Source organism: Hydra viridissima, unplaced genomic scaffold, assembly GCF_058129835.1.
Source record: "Hydra viridissima isolate aposymbiotic clone 2 unplaced genomic scaffold, HvirCarnegie_v1 scaffold_5, whole genome shotgun sequence".
NCBI classification, from domain to species: Eukaryota; Metazoa; Cnidaria; class Hydrozoa; order Anthoathecata; family Hydridae; genus Hydra; species Hydra viridissima.
Window position 1 is genome coordinate 18,150,680 of NW_028324304.1, and position 19,080 is coordinate 18,169,759.

The 19,080-nt window shown below is 30.3% G+C and overlaps 2 protein-coding genes across 3 annotated transcripts; both read left to right on the forward strand.

The window, feature by feature from the left end:
* Nucleotides 1–689: 689 nt before the first annotated feature.
* On the forward strand, nucleotides 690–5,946 carry LOC145189037 (proton myo-inositol cotransporter-like). Its single transcript, XM_090088558.1, has 8 exons — nucleotides 690–1,129; nucleotides 2,981–3,300; nucleotides 3,418–3,577; nucleotides 4,081–4,172; nucleotides 4,265–4,372; nucleotides 4,545–4,650; nucleotides 4,746–5,269; nucleotides 5,477–5,946. The coding sequence occupies exons 1-8, from the start codon at nucleotides 1,002–1,004 to the stop codon at nucleotides 5,761–5,763; spliced, it is 1,725 nt and encodes a 574-aa protein (XP_089944684.1). The 5' UTR covers nucleotides 690–1,001; the 3' UTR covers nucleotides 5,764–5,946.
* Nucleotides 5,947–11,689: 5,743 nt separating this feature from the next.
* Nucleotides 11,690–17,744, forward strand: LOC149889116 (uncharacterized). Of its 2 annotated transcripts, XM_090087893.1 has the most exons (8): nucleotides 11,737–11,885; nucleotides 13,038–13,157; nucleotides 13,294–13,499; nucleotides 15,809–16,021; nucleotides 16,292–16,432; nucleotides 16,565–16,678; nucleotides 17,069–17,239; nucleotides 17,345–17,744. In XM_090087893.1, exons 1-8 carry the CDS (start codon nucleotides 11,795–11,797, stop codon nucleotides 17,351–17,353), a joined length of 1,065 nt encoding a protein of 354 aa, XP_089944019.1. In that variant the 5' UTR covers nucleotides 11,737–11,794; the 3' UTR covers nucleotides 17,354–17,744. The 2 variants fall into 2 exon arrangements, with proteins under 2 accessions (XP_089944018.1, XP_089944019.1); XM_090087892.1 differs by lacking the exons at nucleotides 15,809–16,021; nucleotides 16,292–16,432; nucleotides 16,565–16,678; nucleotides 17,069–17,239; nucleotides 17,345–17,744 and having other exon boundaries at nucleotides 11,690–11,885; nucleotides 13,294–15,686.
* Nucleotides 17,745–19,080: the final 1,336 nt, after the last annotated feature.

Below are 19,080 nucleotides of genomic sequence, written 5' to 3' on the forward strand. Positions count from 1 at the left end.
ATAGGTTGCTTTTTGATAGTTATATATGAATACTGTTTAAAACACAAACTGCAGCCCAATGGCCATAAATTAATTCCATAAAATTTAAACTTTTTCCGTATTCCTTACTTCTTTTACAGTTTTCTTTAACCCAGAAATAATTACATACTTTTTTATACATCCTAATAACAATTTACACATTGCACTTTTCAAACTTCTAATTTCATTGACATACCTTGAATTTTTCTCGACAATCAATCAGAGTCGAGCATTTCAAATAAAGGCTGAGGTTTTAGTAATTTTGCTAACCGGATAGCTGAATAGTATCAGGGAATACATTAAACTTTGTTTAACTGCCAAAAGCCAGGTAAAAGTAAAATTATTGCGATTGTTACGGCTATATTCCGCTTTTTTAGAAATATCAATTATTTTTCAATGAAAGGGACCTTTTTCACAGAATATCCGACAGAACCGTTCGGGAATTTTTTTTATAACGGGTAATCGGGTTCGAGAACCGATTTGATTAAAAACCTTCGGTAATTTAAATCACCCGAAAGATTGGGTCGGGTATGAAACATTTCAACTACCCTACCGTATATAGCCCAATCGGGTAGTACCCGTTTGGTAACCGGAGTCCGATAAAATTATATTCGGCTTTCATCTAAGTCCGCTACCTATTCGGTCGGGTCTCGTTCGTTTTCCAAAGGACATTCAACATTTCCAAAGGACCCGGACATTCAACAGCCGTGATGAAAATTGTACTCGACCCATGTTTCCAGATTATCTAATAAGTAATTAACGTAATTTTGATTTATCCAAAAAAAAACCTGGAACGTTATCTCATTAATAATCCCAATAGTTTCTCCCCCGTAGATTTAATTTGATAAATGTTTTAGAAAAAAGGCTAATTTTTTATTAAAATGGAGCATAGGATGAAGACAGTCAATGTATCAGAAGTACACAATATGATTAACAAATGAGGTAGATAACAAATTTTTTAATTGGTATGTGTATTTCATGAAATGGCTGTCAATGATGACAATCAGGGATCGTTGAATTCAGACTTCCTTGACAATGAATACACTGATGAAAACTCCCCGTTGTTTCATGATGAAGATAAGTTGCCTGAATATGTACAGAAAAGTTCATGGTGAGTTATTTACAAAATTTATATATTTTTAACATTTAATGTCACATAAACTTTCACTCTTCCTTGGTCCTAATCTCAAGACCGACTTAGTTACATGTTAAGATTTTCAAAATTATTGTTGATCTAAACTTCTAATTTCTTCTCAATCTGATAATAAAGAAAAAAAAACACATAAAAAAAACAGTATTTTGTAAAATAGGGTTACCTTGTCTTATACTAAATAATATTTTTGCAAAATCTTTCATTATTTTGATGATTTTCTTTGGTCTGACCAGGGGAAACAAATATTAAAAAGATATTTGTTTTAGAGATTGATTATTTATTTCAGTATTATGTGAGGTGGCAAACGTTTAATTTTGTCTAAATGTATACAAACTAAAAAAAACATCAAAGTGTTTAAAAACTACAGTATGTATTAAAAATAAGAAAATACATTGATAAAAAAAAAAAAGATAACAATCTAAAAAAGCAAACTTGATTTTAAAAAGATATTACAATGCAAATTTTTCAAAATTTTTTTGACTGCATGATGATTACATGAAGAAAGTAAAAGCGTTGTTTCCTTTTTATGCATGAAAAAAAAAAACAAGCAGAGAGTTCACAGATACTTTTAAACAAAAAATTTAGGAAGTCTATCAAGTATCAATTGATTTTAGTGATGCCAGAGCTCCCTCTGGGATTTGCTTAATCTGCCATACAGTATTATTGAAGGCCTTAAAGGAAGAAAAAGTAAACTTGCCCTGTTTGTTCAACTTTAAAGATGTTAAATCAAGATTACACAAGTAAGCAATTTTTATGAATGCCTCATCTGTGAAACTGCAAGGGTAAGAGATTGATCAAAAAGCCCAGTATCTGAGTTTTGAGTCTTAAAAAAACAACGTCCAAGACCTATATGTTCAAAAATGGTGATCAATATGTTTCTCCACCATTGGATATGGAATTCCTCACTCTTGCAACAAGATATTTCTTCATCAAAATCTAGTGGAAGTAGAAAGTAATGACAAACTTGCAGCTGGTGCTATTCCCTAAAATCTCTTAACAGCTTCACCATCATCACCAAAAGGGAACAATTTTCTTTAGTCAACCAAGTGAAGGTCAACCATTTCCTGTTCAGATTGCTAAAAGAAGTGGCTGCTAATTTAACTGCAAAGTATATAGTGCAGCTAAGTGAATACAGGGATTTCCAACAATAAAGTAATAAATTTTGCCTCAACATTGAGTAATGTTTGAGCTCACAAAATTATAGTGTCTAATTTTCCTCAATTTTCAGATCTACAAAAACCTTTCTGACCATTTTACCATCTGTTCAATTTTAATTGGATCTGGATCAAAAATAGTTGTGCGTTTTAGAAGTTTGAAAAACCTCCTTAAAGAAATGACTGAACCAGAAATGTCAGTCCAAACCATATTGTCAAGAACCAATGGATTCAGGTCCTCCAACAAAACACCTTTTAACAAAAAAAATTTTGAAAACATCAGGTGTTAAAAAACAACTTCCTGTGGCAGTGTTTCAAGTTTTAAGGTTTGATTTAATAATTAAAGGATTGATTAAGTTTGCTCTTAATTTGTACTTGTTAAAATAAAAACCAAACGTCAATGCTTACCATAAATCATAGACCACAATGAAATTTTTTAACTATCAATTTAACTATTGTGTAAATAATGATAGAAATCTGTAATGATTTCTATCATTTTTATATTGTATTCCAGGTTCTAAGCCATTAGTTGGCATTTTAATCAAAAAATTATATCTTATCCACTATTTATATTGTTTTTTTGTTTTTTTTGGTTTTTTTTTTGAAAATTTTTGAAAGAAATTATTTTTTGTTAAAGATTTTCTTTTTGTTTTAGTTATTTATATTTTCTGACGATATTCACAGCTATTGGTGGTTTTTTGTTTGGTTATGATACTGGTGTTATATCTGGGGCAATGATTCCTTTGAAGAAGCAATTTTCCTTATCAAATTTTATGCAAGAAGCTATAGTGAGCATGGCACTTGTGGGAGCAATAGCTGGCTCTTTAGCGTCTGGCTTGTTAAATAACAAATTTGGACGTAGACTTTCTATGATGATAGGTGGATTTCTTTTTACAGCTGGCTCTATTTCTATGGGAGTGGCTAGTGGACCTGTTTTAATATTGGTTGGGAGACTACTTGTAGGATTTGGAATAGGTTAGTTGTTTATCACAATACAAATTTAATATTACCATTTTAAATAGAAGTCATTTTGATTTTGTTTTTTGTTGTTGTTGTTGTGTTTTTTAATATTATACTCTAATCTAAATATAGGGCTGGTAAGCATGGTTGTTCCACTTTACATTGCTGAAGCAGCTCCTTCACATATGCGTGGCAAGCTGGTCACCATCAATGTGCTATTTATAACATTTGGCCAACTGTTTGCTTCAGTACTTAATGGAGTTTTTAGCCATATTGATAAAGATAGTTGGAGGTATATTTAAATATATATATTTATAATATATTTGAGTTTTTCCAAAATTATATCTTCTAGTAAATAAAGTTATTTTTTGATTGAGTTGAATATTTATTATTAAAATAAATAAATATTCAGCTCAATCAGTATGTTACGGTTGCACCTATTTTCCCTAAAGTTTTTGATAGATTGTACATTACAATTTAAATAATGAGATAGTGTCATACTGATATACATACATACATACATACATACATACATACATACATACATACATACATACATACATACATACATACATACATACATACATACATACATACATACATACATACATACATACATACATACATACATACATACATACATACATACATACATACATACATGCATACATGCATACATACATACATACATACATACATACATACATACATACATACATACATACATACATACATACATACATACATTCATACATTCATATATACATACATACATACAATTTAGTTTTATTATAGATATATGCTAGGGGTTGCTGCGCTTCCTTCATTTGTTTTATTTGTGGGTTTTTATTGGATGCCAGAAAGTCCTCGATGGTTGCTCAATGAAGGTATTTAATTTGTAAAAGTAATTTATTTGAAAAAACCACCTTTTAAAATTCAGATGTTGATTTTTATATGTAATTTCATTAATTTTTTTAAGGTTTTGTTGAAAAGGCTCGCATCGTTTTGATAAAGTTGCGCGGAACTGAATATGTTGATGAAGAAATTAATCAATTATCTATAATGCTGCAGAAAGCAGACAAAAAAAGTTTGTAATTACATTTTGTCTCAAATAGTTGTCAAGAAAGTTATAAAATAAAATAATATTCTGTTTCTTAATCACAACATAGGTTCGAAATTTTTAATTTAGCTTTGCTCACTTCACTGAACTCAACATGTTCAAAACTTGTTTTTTTAAACATTTCTCACTTTTCATCTAGGTGGAAGTTTAATAGACATTTTTCAGTCACCACATACAAGAAGAGCACTTATAATAGGATGTGCTTTGCAAGCATTTCAACAGCTCTGTGGAATTAACACTGTCATGTATGTCTTTGGAAGTTTTCTTTTTCAACAAGCTGTATTCTCAATAATAAAGATTATTTACTCTTTTTTTTTTTTTTTTTCTAAATAATTTTTAGGTATTATAGCGCTACTATCATAGAATTGGCTGGTGTAGCGGATGAACATACCATCATTTGGTTAGCAGCTGCTGTTGCTGCTGGGAACTTCATCTTCACAATTTTAAGTATGTCACTTATTGAGCATGTTGGCCGGCGAAAATTAACATTGTTTAGTCTACTCGGTGTGTCTGTGGCACTTTTGTTACTTGCTGTGATGTTTTGGAAGCTTGAGCATGAGTCTTGGAAGATAAACTACACAATTCAGCCAGCTGACATGATTTGCAGTAGCAAAAAAACTTGCCATTCATGTTTAGATGATAATAATTGTGGGTTTTGTTACATTGCAGAAAGAGATAAAGTAGTATATGCTTCTTGTTTACCATTCGGAATTGATAAAGGTGTTTCACCTCTCTGCAATCAACAACAGTATACTAATGTCTCCTCTAATGCCCCACAGTGGAGCAAAGTTTGTCCAACAGCATATCCCTGGTTTCCAGTGGTAACCATGATATTTTACTTAGCTATGTTTGCACCAGGCATGGGTAAGAAGTGAAAAAAATTTCTTTGAAATTTTTTGTTTTGCAATTTAAGACGGTCGGTTGATTATCTATAGTAAAATTTTAGTAAATGTACTAAAATAAAGTTTTTTTAAACCAACCGACCGAATAGAAATGAAAATTGAATTACTAAAATGATCGATTTTTAAAGTGGAAAAGGATGGGGTTGTATGAAAAATTCTTTATTCATAGGTTCAATGCCTTGGTGTATTAATGCGGAAATTTATCCTCTATGGGCGCGCAGCACAGGCACTTCAATTGCCACGGCTACAAATTGGTCTCTAAATTTGCTTGTATCGCTTACTTTTTTGAATTTAATGGACTGGCTGACTAGATTCGGTACTTTCGTATTTTATTCTTCTGTGGCTTTTTTTGGATTTTGGATTTTTTATCTGTTTTTGCCGGAAACAAAAGGCAGAAATTTAGAAGATATTGATAGTCTGTTTAGAGGTTCGGTATTCGTACCGTGTAAAGATTGAAACGTTTTTTATCTACAACTTTCATGGTCACAACTTCTTGCAAAAACTTTTTTTTTATATATATATATACTTTTTTTTATATAATATATAAAGTTTTATAATGAAGTTTTTATAAGAATCTTTATTTTATTAGGGAAAGTTATACTCAAATGTAAGCTGATATAGAATATTAAATCATCTAAATACTGTTTTCTCAATGTGGTTTGTAAATCTAATTTTTTTAAAAATGCAAATATGATTAACCGTTACAACTGAATTAAGTGTCTATAAGTGTCTTTCCGTTAGCAGTGCTAAAATATGAACCATATGCTAAAAGAGCAAAATGGAAAACGTATGCGCAATAAAGAATTCAAAAAGTAAAGTTGTTTTCTTTAATTCAGTGATCTATTCCTACTAATGCACACGCTTTGCTTTTTTTGTTTAATTTTAAAAACATAGTTGCGCAATGGGCGATTTTCATTAAAGCAGGTGAATGAAAATATTTCTTAAGTTTTTTCGCGATTTTTAGAGATTTCTGTGGTTGATATGATCAAAATATGCAGTTAATTAACACTTTCAAAACGTCTACGGTTTTTTCAAAAGCTTTTTATTGATTTCAAAAAAATTGTTAATTTTTTCTGCAGTCTTTTAGGCATCCAAATTGAACTGATTCTCATCAATAAAGGTCTGATTCATTCGTGACACGAATGAAAGCATGCAAATTGTATACTGTTGATCGTTTTCTAACGATGGATTCGATGTTTTTTTAATCGTTTATTGTGACCTACTGGCTGCAATATTTTTCACAAAAGATTTATAAAAGCTTTTTTCATAATTTCACTGTGTTGAATTTGCATTATTCAAACAATTTATTCACAGTATCGGACAAAAAATGGTGAACAACATCAAATTTAGAACAAAAGTTGATCAAAAACTAAAAAAAACTAGTAAAACAATTGAACATTTTATTTTTTATGGTTTATTATGTTTTTAACAAAACTTAAAACTTTTGAATCATACTAAAAATCACTAAAAAAGTTTTAAAACACTTTTTCCCTAACAAACTACATTTTTCTTCGGACAAAACAAGGTGAACATTCAAAAAATCGACTGAAAATTCAAAAAAATTCAAAAATTAATTTATTATTTTTCAAAAAACTTCAAAAGTTAACTTAATACTTGGTAGGACCTCCTTTACTTTTAATTACTGCTTTCATTCTTCAAGGCATAGACTCAATTAATAAGTCAAAAATTCTCATATCAATCTCTCCCCAGGCCTTCTCGATTTGTTCAAATAATTCTTAACTGGTCTTCACATTTGCACGCCTAATCTTCTTGTCAATTATTTGCCACAAATTTCTATGGGATTCAACTCAGGGCTTTGTGCAGGCTACTCCATCATGGTGATATTCTTGTCCTTGATCCATTGTTTTACAATTTTTGACGTATGTTTGGGATCATTGTCCTGTTGAAAAATCCATTTTAGGAGCATCTCCCATTCAGCATGTGGTGACATAAAATCTTCCATTATATCTTTGTAAACAAAGCGGTCCATAATTCCATTAGTTTTGTGAATAGGACCAGTTCCTAGTGCTGAGAAACATCCCAAATCTTAGCAGACGTTCCATGCTTAACACTCTTCTTGGTATTTTTAGTATTGAATCTGGTGTTCTTTGATCTCCAGACTCGCTTCTTGCCGTCACTTCCAAAAATGTTATATTTTGATTCATCACTAAAAAGTATATTTTTCCACTGGTCTATAGTCCGATTTTGGTGTGCTTTGGCAAACGCAAGTCTTAGCTTTCTATTTTTAAAAGAAGTTAGTGGTTTTTTGGCAGGCATTCTAGAAAACAATTTTGCTTCGTTATCTTTTCGTTGCACAGTGCGATTAGAGATTTGAAGTTCAAGTTTTTCGGTTAATTTTGTGGATTACAAAAATGGATCTTTTTTAAGCTCTTTAACAATTATTCGATCTAGTCTTTGTGATGTTTTTCTTGGACGTCCGCCCCGATGGTTTGTTTTATAGCAGTCACGAGATCCAAATGATTTGACAGCTTTGCTTACAGTCAATTTAACTATATTATATTTTCTACAAATTTCAGCTTGACGTTCTCAGCTTTTAAAATCTTTAATAACATTTTCACGTAAAACACTTCCTAATTTGTCGTAAGCCATTTTAAGTTGCAGTTTACGCCATACATCACGAGTTAAACCTATTTTTAGTTTAATTGAAAAAATAATTGCCCAGACGTTCTAAAATCTATTTTATTATTTTAGGGCAGTAATCGGGAACCTGCGGCTCTTTTGTTGAAGAAATGTGGCTCTCATATAGATTTACAATATTAAAAATTTTAACTTCTTTTTATTTTTACTTTTGTATTTTCTAGAAAAATTTACAAAATTTTGTATTTTTGTGGCTCTTCATTACTATTTTGAATTTTTTTTAGTCGTTAAAAAAAAATTTTTTAAAAAAACTCTTAGGTTAAAAAAGGTTCCCGACCCATGTTTTAGAGTAATGTTATGATAAAAGTGAAAACAAAAGAATACGGTAAATTGAATAAAGACAATTAAATCTTATAAAAAAAGCTTCGTTTTGATTTGTCCACCTTGGTTTGTCCAAGGAAAAATGTTGTTTGTTGAGAAAAATGTGTTATAAATTTTTTTTTGTGATTCTTAGTATGATCCAAACGTTTTAAATTTTGTTAAGAACATAATAAACTATTTAAAAATTAATATGTACAGTTGTTTTACTAGTTCTTTTTAGTTTTTGATCAACTTTTGTTCTAAATTTGAGTTTGTTCACCATGTTTTGTCCGATACTGTAAAAATAAATAATTTACTTTTTTAAGCCTAACTGTAAACATCTTTCTATGGTCCCTTACTAAGGTAGGGTAGGGCGGGGCTAGTTGAGCATAGGGGCAAGTTGGGCATCATTGCAAAAAAAATAACACGTAATTCAAGATTAAATTAAATTTTATTTGCCATAAAAAAGTTGCTTAAAAAAAGTTTCATTTAATCTTGAATTACGTTTTTTTTTTTTTTGCTATGCTACGATGTTATTGCGTCCATTTTGATTAAATGCACTGTATGTAAATAATTTATATATAGAGTTATAAATAATTTTACTTAGTATTGGTATATAACTGTAATATGAGTTTATATTAAACATACACATAACGGTATGCATACAAAGCTTTAGTTTTACAGACACAAACACTCTCTCTCTCTCTCTCTCTCTCTCTCTCTCTCTCTCTCTCTCTCTCTTGCATAAAAGTTTAATTGAGTTAAGGTTTAGAACATAAAAAGTAAAAAAAAAAAATACAAATTTAATATATAAAGTGCCGTCTTTTGGCTCGGTAATAAAGAAGAACTCGTCTCTGCATTGATTCCACCAATTTCATGCACATCTCATGTGGCACTTACAACCAATCCTCGTTCAAATGTTGCTTCAAATGCTTATTTGTTATACTATGTGCTGTGTGTGCTGGAGCCCCGTCTTGCTGGAAGATGTATTTCTTGCTTCTGCCATACAATTGTCCTATTGATGGAATCAAAGGTGTTTTAAGTGTGTTTTAATCAGGGCTGTGGAGTCGGTAAGCTGCTGTTCCGACTCCGACTCCGACTCCTTGATTTTATCATGGACCGACTCCGACTCCGACTCCGACTCCCGACTCCGACTCCTTCATAAGTAACCAATTTGTAACAACAAATAGTTGTTTGTTTTACTACAGTTATTTGTTTGTAACAACAAATAACTATTTTTTTTTTTTTTAATATAATTAACATTAGCTATTTCATCACTGATACAAATAATCCAACCACTTAGTGCTTTAAAAAATATTTATTAGAAAACAATTTCTGAACAAACAACTTTTCTGAACTCTTGTTATGCAATAAACTCTTATGCAGTAGCTAATAACATTATGAATTTGTCAAAATCATGTTTGAAATATTGTCAGTTGGACAATATTTCAAACATGAAAAAACTTGTTCTTCTTTAAGTTCATATTCTTTAAGAATCTTTTCTACTAAGACCTGGAGAAATTTGCTGGTGTGATTAGTTTTGGCGTCTTTTACTGCCAATGTCTTGGTAACTGCGTCATTTTTTTCAAAAAAGAATTAAACATTGATTGCAAAATAATTCACTCTGTTAAGAAACACAAAGCGTCCCTTGAGACATTCATTAAGTTCTTCTTTTTGTTTAACAGCTTCTTCAATCACTAATTTTCTAATATTCTCTCTCTCCAGAGAAACAAAGTTAATTGAATACTTAAAGTCTTTCTGTTTGTGGAGCAACTCTTTGGTGCTTGGTGGTGGCACGCCTAGCTTTCTACTAAGAATATGTAGCACAGTGCCAGACAAATTAAGTCGGGAGTTAGGGGATCATGAAGTTATATAGTTTAAGAGAAGGTAGAGGAGAGCGCAAGGGAGGTGATATATGATTCTCAGTGATAAGCAGCAAAATACCCTATTGCTTATTAAAGTTTTAAAGGCCTAAAAATAACATGTCAAACTCCTTGTCCTCCAGTTGTTGTAAACTACATTTCCCATTGTGTCTGTATATCCTACAGCTTTCAGACCATCCTAAGACTTGTAGTTTTGTAACATCTACAAAATCCTTATGAAAATTATGAAACTTTGAAAGATTTTTTTAAAACCGGAGTCGGAGTCGGTACAATTTTTCCGACTCCGACCCCGACTCCGACTCCGACTCCAGCCAAAATGAGCTCCGACTCCAACTCCGACTCCACGACTCCGACTCCACAGCCCTGGTTTTAATTGGAATATTGTTTGATACGGTCTTTATACAGCTCACAAGTACCAAGGCCTTAGTGGAGTTGTGTCAAAAATGAACCGTGTCCTAAAAACACTGAAAACGATGTACAGTAGGACAAAATTGCATTTTTTTTGTGCCAAATTTTTTTTATCAGTTTTTGTTTTTAGAATTATTATAGTGTAAGAATGTAAACCATAAAAAAGTAATACCCTATTGATATTGTTGAAGCATTAATATCTATATTAAAAGTAAAATTATAAAAGAAACTTACTTTAAATAGTTAAAAATTGGTTTTACCTTTGTTCTTGCAAATAAAAATTTCAACAGCACAAGAAAAAAAAATTTTTTATATTTATGAAACAGTCTTTTTATAGTATGAAATAACTGGATTCGATTTACATAAAAGGTTTTTCATAACATTTTCATTTTTCTGACTTCTTGAAACTTTGCGCTAATGATGTGTTTCCTATAACATTCAAATTCTTTAATTCGAGCCTCTTGAGCTTTTTCATTAAATAGACTTACCCAGTGAGCACGCCATTCGGAAAATCGCCAATTCGGAAACACAAATAAAATACGTGAATAAAACGTTTATATTTCGTAGCGTATTTACTGGGTATTGTCAAAATAGGTCTATTTAGTCAAAAAGCTCAAGAAGTAAATCAAGTAATCTGAAGTAAAACAAGTTAGAAACAATGATTCTTCTTTTTTTGTATCACGGAGAATATCCATAGACATTTTCAGTTTGTGTACACTGTAAAAAATGTCACGCCAAGTTCTTAAATGTCCCATCAAAGTGTTCAAACTTCACGCCACTTTTTAATCTTAACAAAGAAATGCTCTTAAGCTTGGTTTCCAATAGTTGTAGGAATGTCGTACAACAGTTGTACAACAACTTTGTTTTATTTGCCAGAGCATCTAATAAGGGAAATTTTCTTTCAAAAACATTTTTGAAAGTTTTTTGCGCTAATTCAATGCAATGGAAACATTGCGTTGCACAACAATTTACCGCACAACAAATCAAACGAATGTTGCACGATTGTTGTACGACGTTTCTACAACTATTGGAAACCAAGCTTAAGTCGCGCGTTTCATTACAATTTACAAGCAATTATAAATGTCACGGAGAGTATAACTGTTTAAATGTCACGTCATACTAATAAATTTCGCGCCACGGGCTAAATGTCGCGTGACTAATAAAACATACAACTGTCCGCAGCGAAAAAAAAAGAAATATCACACCAATTAATTTTTCGTGGTAATTCTGTGACTAAAATGTCTAAAATAATTAAAATGTCATATTTATCAAAATTTATGCCAGTGGTTTTGGCTGTAGATGATAATTTGTTCACGCTTAAATCTAAAGGTAAATATTTCCTTGCAACGAGTTGTATTTTTTATTATATTACCATTAATACAATGTTTAAAAAACTAGCTAAAAATACACTCTACATAAATTGTCATAACTTATGTTATTAAAATGAGTTAATAATACATCTGATATAAGTATTTTCAATGATGCATTAAGAATACCTATTCTTAATTTATAATCGCTATTCTTAATACAATACTCAGTATTTAAAGCTCATTTTACCATGTTATATACTATGATAATGATTATCTTTACACAATTCCATTGTGTATATTGCTATTATTCGCAATTGGACTGCCAATCGATTATTTACAATTATTATTATTGTTTAAATTACTTTATCAGACTATTTGTGTCATATAGTGTCAGTGTTCTGACCTGGCCTCACTAGCTTTTACAGAAATAGAATTTTTAATAAGTCATGAGGGTTCAAATAACAAACAAATACGAAATTTTTTGTTGCACTAAAATGTTTACTCTTATTGCGCTAAAAGTAAATGGTTTATTGAAAAAAAATCTGAAAAGATGAATTTCTATATAAATTATTCTAGAGTTTGTTCTGATAAATTTATTTCAGGTTTAGTATTTTATTTTTATTTAAGATTATCTAAAACTAATCAGTAAACTTTACAGTTTACATAATTTTACATTTACAATTGACAGAAATGAATTGATTGAAAACACAGCTGCATTTTAAATCAATCATTGGATCAATTGTTTTCTGTTAAACTTTTTTTACAGAAAAGGTTATTCACAAGTAGTTTAAACTAATCAAGTCAAGACCCAATAATAATAGTTACAATGATAATACTTTTAGATATACATTGTTACTGTTGCAAACATGTTTTTTTAATTTTATAATATTAATATAATTTCAATATAATATTTTCAAAATGTGTGACTATAGTCACAAATGTGACAAAGTAAAATTGTAAAAGTTTGTAAAGTAAACTTATAAAATGTGCTTAAAGTACAATTTGTAAAATAATATCTATTAGATAATCTAATTACAATTTTTATACTAATATTGTATTCTATGCCTAACAATACCACTATCTAATGTTGTGTAGTTTAACTTAGTTAATAGAATTGTCATAGTTTAACTAATGTATGCTTAAAATATACGAAAATAATATTTTGTTGTAGTGTCCTCAAAGATAAATCTATCTTCAGACCAATTTGATTTAATGTTTTCTGATATGGTCTTAGAAGATGAGATGTTAGTGGCTCTTCCTAATCCATGTGAAATTGTTGTCAAGGTTATTGGTAAAATTACACACATATATATAACCATGTTATTTTATTATATTTTTTTATATTCTTTGTTTTTCTTATAAGTTAAGTCAATATGTTCTTTTTTTGTCTTATATTTGATATATTAATTCTATTTCATCTTTTTCAGAATCAGACCTACTATTGCAAAGAAAACCATACGAACCTAGATTTATGGAAATGTTGAATTTAATCCCAGTTAATAGCCAAAAATGTTTGGGGGATGATCCTTGTACAAGTAGTTGCTCACCACAATCTTCTTTTTTTTTTCATCCACAGAGTATGAATATCCAAGCTCCTGTACAGTCTTCACTCTCTCTAGAAATTGGAGTAAAGGTATGTTGCTGTGGTTTTAAGTCTGTAAATAATGCTCGTATGGATAGACATTTAGGTATGAGTTCACTTTGTAAAATTTTCTGTAAAGTTTGTAATGGATCTTTTAAATCATCAAGAGGAATTTTAAGGCACCTTTGCAAAAAAATAGAAAATACAGTTGTACCTTTTCAGACCATAAGGATAGACTCCAAGACAACATTAGCAGTTAAACTATGTGGTCAGTTCAGAGTGCCTTCAACAACAGTCAATAAAATATTTGGTATTTCTGCAAATATGTTACTTGATATTCGGAAGTTGATAAAGGAAGAGCATTTTCATACTTTTGACAAGTATTTTACACAAGTGGATATCCTTAGTAATAAGTATCGAAGAGAAAAATTGTTAAATGATTTGTTTGACATTTTGAAGATAAATGAAGTTTTATTTGGTGGTGGCAAAGGTTACTATTTTTCACTATTTGATATTATTAGTTTCCTTTTGCAAATTGATGAGTTTGTACAACTTTTAAGTAGGAAAGATGCTGAAGGAAATTATCGAACGGATTTCTCTACCCACAAGCCATTAGAATTTTCTCTAAGCTTATATTGTGACGATATAGAATTAGCTAACCCTATTGGAAAACACAGAAAATTTCATAAACTAACAATTTTCTATGTTCAATTTCATTCCTTGCCATCATATATGCGTTCTATGTTAATATCAGTTTTTCCACTTGCAGTTGTTCCTGTAAAGTTATTTAAGCCTAATAAAAAAAGGGCTTATTTTCAGTACTTAGAAAATTTTATTACTTCCTGTAATCTCTTGAAAAATGGTGTGACTTTTAATTCAACAATTGGTTGTGTAAAACTATTTTTAAAATTTGTTATATATTTGGGAGATACATTAGCTTCAAATCATATTTGTGGATTTAAAACCAGCTTTGCACCAAATGTATTTAGATGTTGTCGTACATGTCTCACCACAAATATACAGATGTCATCAATTTACAGAGAAGACATGTGTATGTTACGTACTCAAGCAAACCACCAGCAACATATCTTAGATCTTAAGAGTGTGACAAGTAAAAAAGCTAAACTCTATTGGTCAAGATTTTATGGCATAAATTATGAGAGTGCACTTTTATTAATCACCGCTTTTGATATTATTGAAAACACACCACATGATCCCATGCACATTTTACTAGAAGGACTAGTGCCCCATGAACTATGTCTTCTGCTGCGATTACATATTTGTGAAAAACATATATACTCATTAGCTGCACTTAATAGTTTTATTATCCAGTTTCCTTATTCATACTCTGAAGCCAGAGATAAGCCTAATATTTGTCCAACTACCTTTGATATTTCAGGCTCTCAAACATCTGCTCAAATTTTGATTCTTGCTCGTATCATTCCGCTTTTTATTGGACAATACAGGGATTCCAATGATCCTCATTACGTTAATTTTCTTGATCTTTTGGAAATTCTTCAACTTACTTTGTCACCGATAACTACATATAGAACTGTTTTGGATTTACAAACTCTTATTGAAAAGCATAACAAATCATTTGCTTTACTGTGGCCAAATAATCTGATACCAAAACACCATTTTTTACTTCATTTTGTTGGACAAATGCATCGATTTGGTCCACTAAAAAATCAATTTTGCATGACTTTTGAAGCAAAGCACAACAAAGTAAAAAGTGTACGTTGGTACAACTTTAAAAACATTGCCAAATCAGTTTGTCAACATCTTCGGTGGAACACAATTTCAAACTTCCTTGATGATAATGGTCAACTGATTCCTTATCCTTTTACGGCCAAAACTCAACATTTTAAAAAAAGAATTGTGATTGGTTCAATTGTATACCAAGTTGGTGATATTATTTCAACAGTTAATGATTCTTATCAACTTTACAAGATCACTGACCTTCAATCTAATTACGTAAAAGTTTGTATCATGACAATTGACAGCTATATACCTCATAAACTTGCTTTTCATGTTAGAAGTACTAATATATTTAAATCAATTACTTTAGAAAATCTCCAAATTCCGTGGCCATTGACAAAATTTACTGTAGATGGCACAATATTAGTTGTGCCTAGGTCAAAACATTGTCTCAAACTTTCTTAGTTACAACGAATATTTTGTATATGAATATATTTTGTATATTAGTTGCTATTTTTACAAAGAAAAACTTGTGGCTTAGTTATTTTGTTCATTTATATATAAGCGTTTAAATGCATGTAGAATATATACTTGCTAAAATGTCATCTAAGCATTAGAAATGTGTATTCTGTTTATATATTTATATATATTTTTATTATTAGTTACCTATCTTTTCAATGGAATGCAGCAGTTATTTAAACAGTTTGGTGCCTTGCCGTAAACACACTTTAAAAGATATTTGTAATGAATTGGCACATCACCTTGAAGGGTGTCTTCCCGAGGGAACGCCTTCATTAAGAAAAAAATATTATCATCGTGTTACTATACTTTTGAAACAGTCATATCCAAACTGTACTTTTGGAGAAGAGGGTGCAGTAAGTTTGAGTTATACCACTTATATATTATTATCATATTTTAAAATTTTCATTAACACATCGGTGAAATAATTCACACAAAAATAAATTATAAAAACCAATAAATAGTTCACAGCATTAATTCTATTAGATGTTTAATTAAGCACAACATAGGTTATTACTCCAAATAAAGGTAAAATAATAATTTTTTTTTAATGTTCAGGTGTATATAACACATCCATTTGTTACACAAAGCTAGATAATATTCAAATAATAAATTTTGTTTTTCAGGGTGGAGTTGTAAAACGTGTGTCGAATGTAATTCGGAAGCGACGCGAGCGTCGTTTAAAAAGTTTGATAGATGTAAAAAATGCTAACAGAATGCTTAACGTTTCAGGAATAAATGATAGCTCATTTGATGAAGATATGCAGGTGATAGCCATAAAACCTTTTTCAAAAGAAATGTTTTTTATCAATATTTTTTAAATTAAAATTTACCTAAAATATACAGTAAGAATTTAATAAGGTTTAATTTCTAAATAATCCAATTTTTTTGCATGTTAGTTTGCTTTGGTACAAAAAGTTCCTGATATTGATCACATACGTTGTTTAGTTAGGAATATGCACTGTTCTTTGCCATATTCAGAACACAAAGATCACCTGTTCCATCCAGAAATTGTAAGCAAATAATACTTATATTAATGACACATTGACTATAATATGGATATATGAATTGCTTTTTGTTAAAAGGGTGCAATTCGAAAAATTTATCAAAATCAATATGAACACATGAACCCATATATATATATATATATATATATATATATATATATATATATATTATTATTATTATTATTATTATTATTATTATTATTATTTTCATTCAAATGGTTTACTTTTTTCTTTAAACTTTTGTTTTAAGGGCGATTTTTTATGAAACAGAAGATTTAACATTAAAATTTTTTTTCAGAAAATTTTATGAGTATGAAGAGTTTTTCATTTCTTTAATAAATTTGTGTTTTGTGCACTTTTAACAAAATGTTCTTTATGTGGTTGCAACTTTTTTAGATCATGGACGAATTTGAAAGAATGAACATAGTTACCAAAGAAGCAGCATTAGATAGGCTATTGCAAGTTTTTCAAAAGTTGTATCCCGGTATAGATATTCCATCTGCCCTAATACAATTTCATAAGAACACTACCAGAAGAGGGGTGTTGTGTCCAATTGTTATTGCTAGTGTAAGTTTAACGAAAAGTTGTTTCTTTTTTTATTTTTAATTTGATATTGCTTTTTGTAATGTATGTTATTAAGGTAACTTAAGTTTCTTTTTAAAAAATTTTTAGGCTGCATAAAATGTTTCTTCTCCTGGGCCGCAACTTATTTTAGGAGAAAACGTTACAATTGTTGACAAAGGGAAAGTAATAGCAATGAGTCATCGGCATAATGATTCACTACATGTGCTTCAACTTATCGCGTACTATTATATCATGGACCTCTCGTACCCAAGATCGTTTGGAGGAGTTTTGGGACTGTTGCAGCATTATGTCTTGCAAATACCATTTGCTTGTACTAATAAGCTTTGGCTAAAAAAATGCAAAGTCTTGTGAAAAGTGTTGTGGTATCTTTAAATTTTGAAACTGTGCAACTCTTCAAATAAAAACATTAGGAAATTTCAAAATTAAATATTTATGTTTATATTTGATGATGGTTTCTTTTTTAAAAAATGAAATATAATTTCTATTACTTTTTTGGTCTTTTAATTCATTTTATTTATGTAAAGTGTGCCATTAATTCAATTTATTTATTATGTTGAGACATTAGTAAATTAAATTAGTCACGCGATTTTTAAAATTAAGTATGGCGTGACATTAAAATTTTTTATTTGTCACGGCGCATCTAAAACACTATCGGGTCGCATGTCACCAAGCCCGATTTAACGCGCCACATTTAATTTCTCTTAATGTGGCGCGTTAAATCGGGCTTGGTGACATGCGACCCAATAGTGTTTTAGATGTCCTGTGACAAATAAAAAATTTAAATGTCACGCCATACTTAATTGATAAAAGTCGCGTGACTACTTTAATTATAAATGTCACGCCAAACTTATTATCTAAAAGTCGTGTGACAGTTTAATTCCTTGATGTCGCGCGTTAAATCGGGCTTCGTGACATGGCAATTTTATTAGACAATTTGCCGTGACATTTTTTACAGTGACATTACTTTACCGATTTTACTTTTACTTTACCGATTTTACTTTACATTTTTTACAGTGACATTACTTTACCGATCAAAGCATATATGCTTTGATCGGTAAAGGCATCAAAGCCCATTTCATAATGAAAAGTTACCAACTCAAGCTGTTTTATCAAATATGCAACATCATTTTGAACTTGGAAAAGTTTGGTGCTGCCTGGTCACATTAACCTTTCAGCTTTATGTTCGCAGTAAAGTCAGTAAAAGTTATGGTGTTAGGACAGCACAAAAGTCTTGATGGTTTTACATATACATATGAAAGATACAGGTCACGCTGTTTCGAAATTGCACCATTTCGGTGTAGCGGAAATGTAGTCTTAGTCATAACGAATCATTTCTGAAACTGGATCATTGTTGCTGTTGCTAGATTCAAATGGATGTCCCTAGATTTTCATCTGAAGATATACTTTGTTAACTACTTTAGCCTTTTAAATCAAATAATAAAACAGACCAAAAAAAATGTAGTATGACTTTTTAAAACTAAATTCACCAAAATCTTATTTATGAAACTTTTTGTGCTAAGATTAGATTTGATTAAGATTATTATTATGGGTGCTGAAACTTTTTTTGGTATTTGCCTTTTTTTTTTTAATCACTCAAAATTTTCTCACAATCTGTAAATGTGAGAAACAAATAAGGTTTTAAATTTTCTGGAGAACTTGGATATCATCAGTACTCGATCGGTTTTCACTAAACTCGGAAATGGATTGTAAAATGTTGTCAGGAAGTCCCGGTCCAACTTTTACTGGCCGATTAGTTGAAGTAAGGTTAGGATAGACAATTGAAGACCACTGAAGGTAAAGCAGACACAAATTGTAATACATTT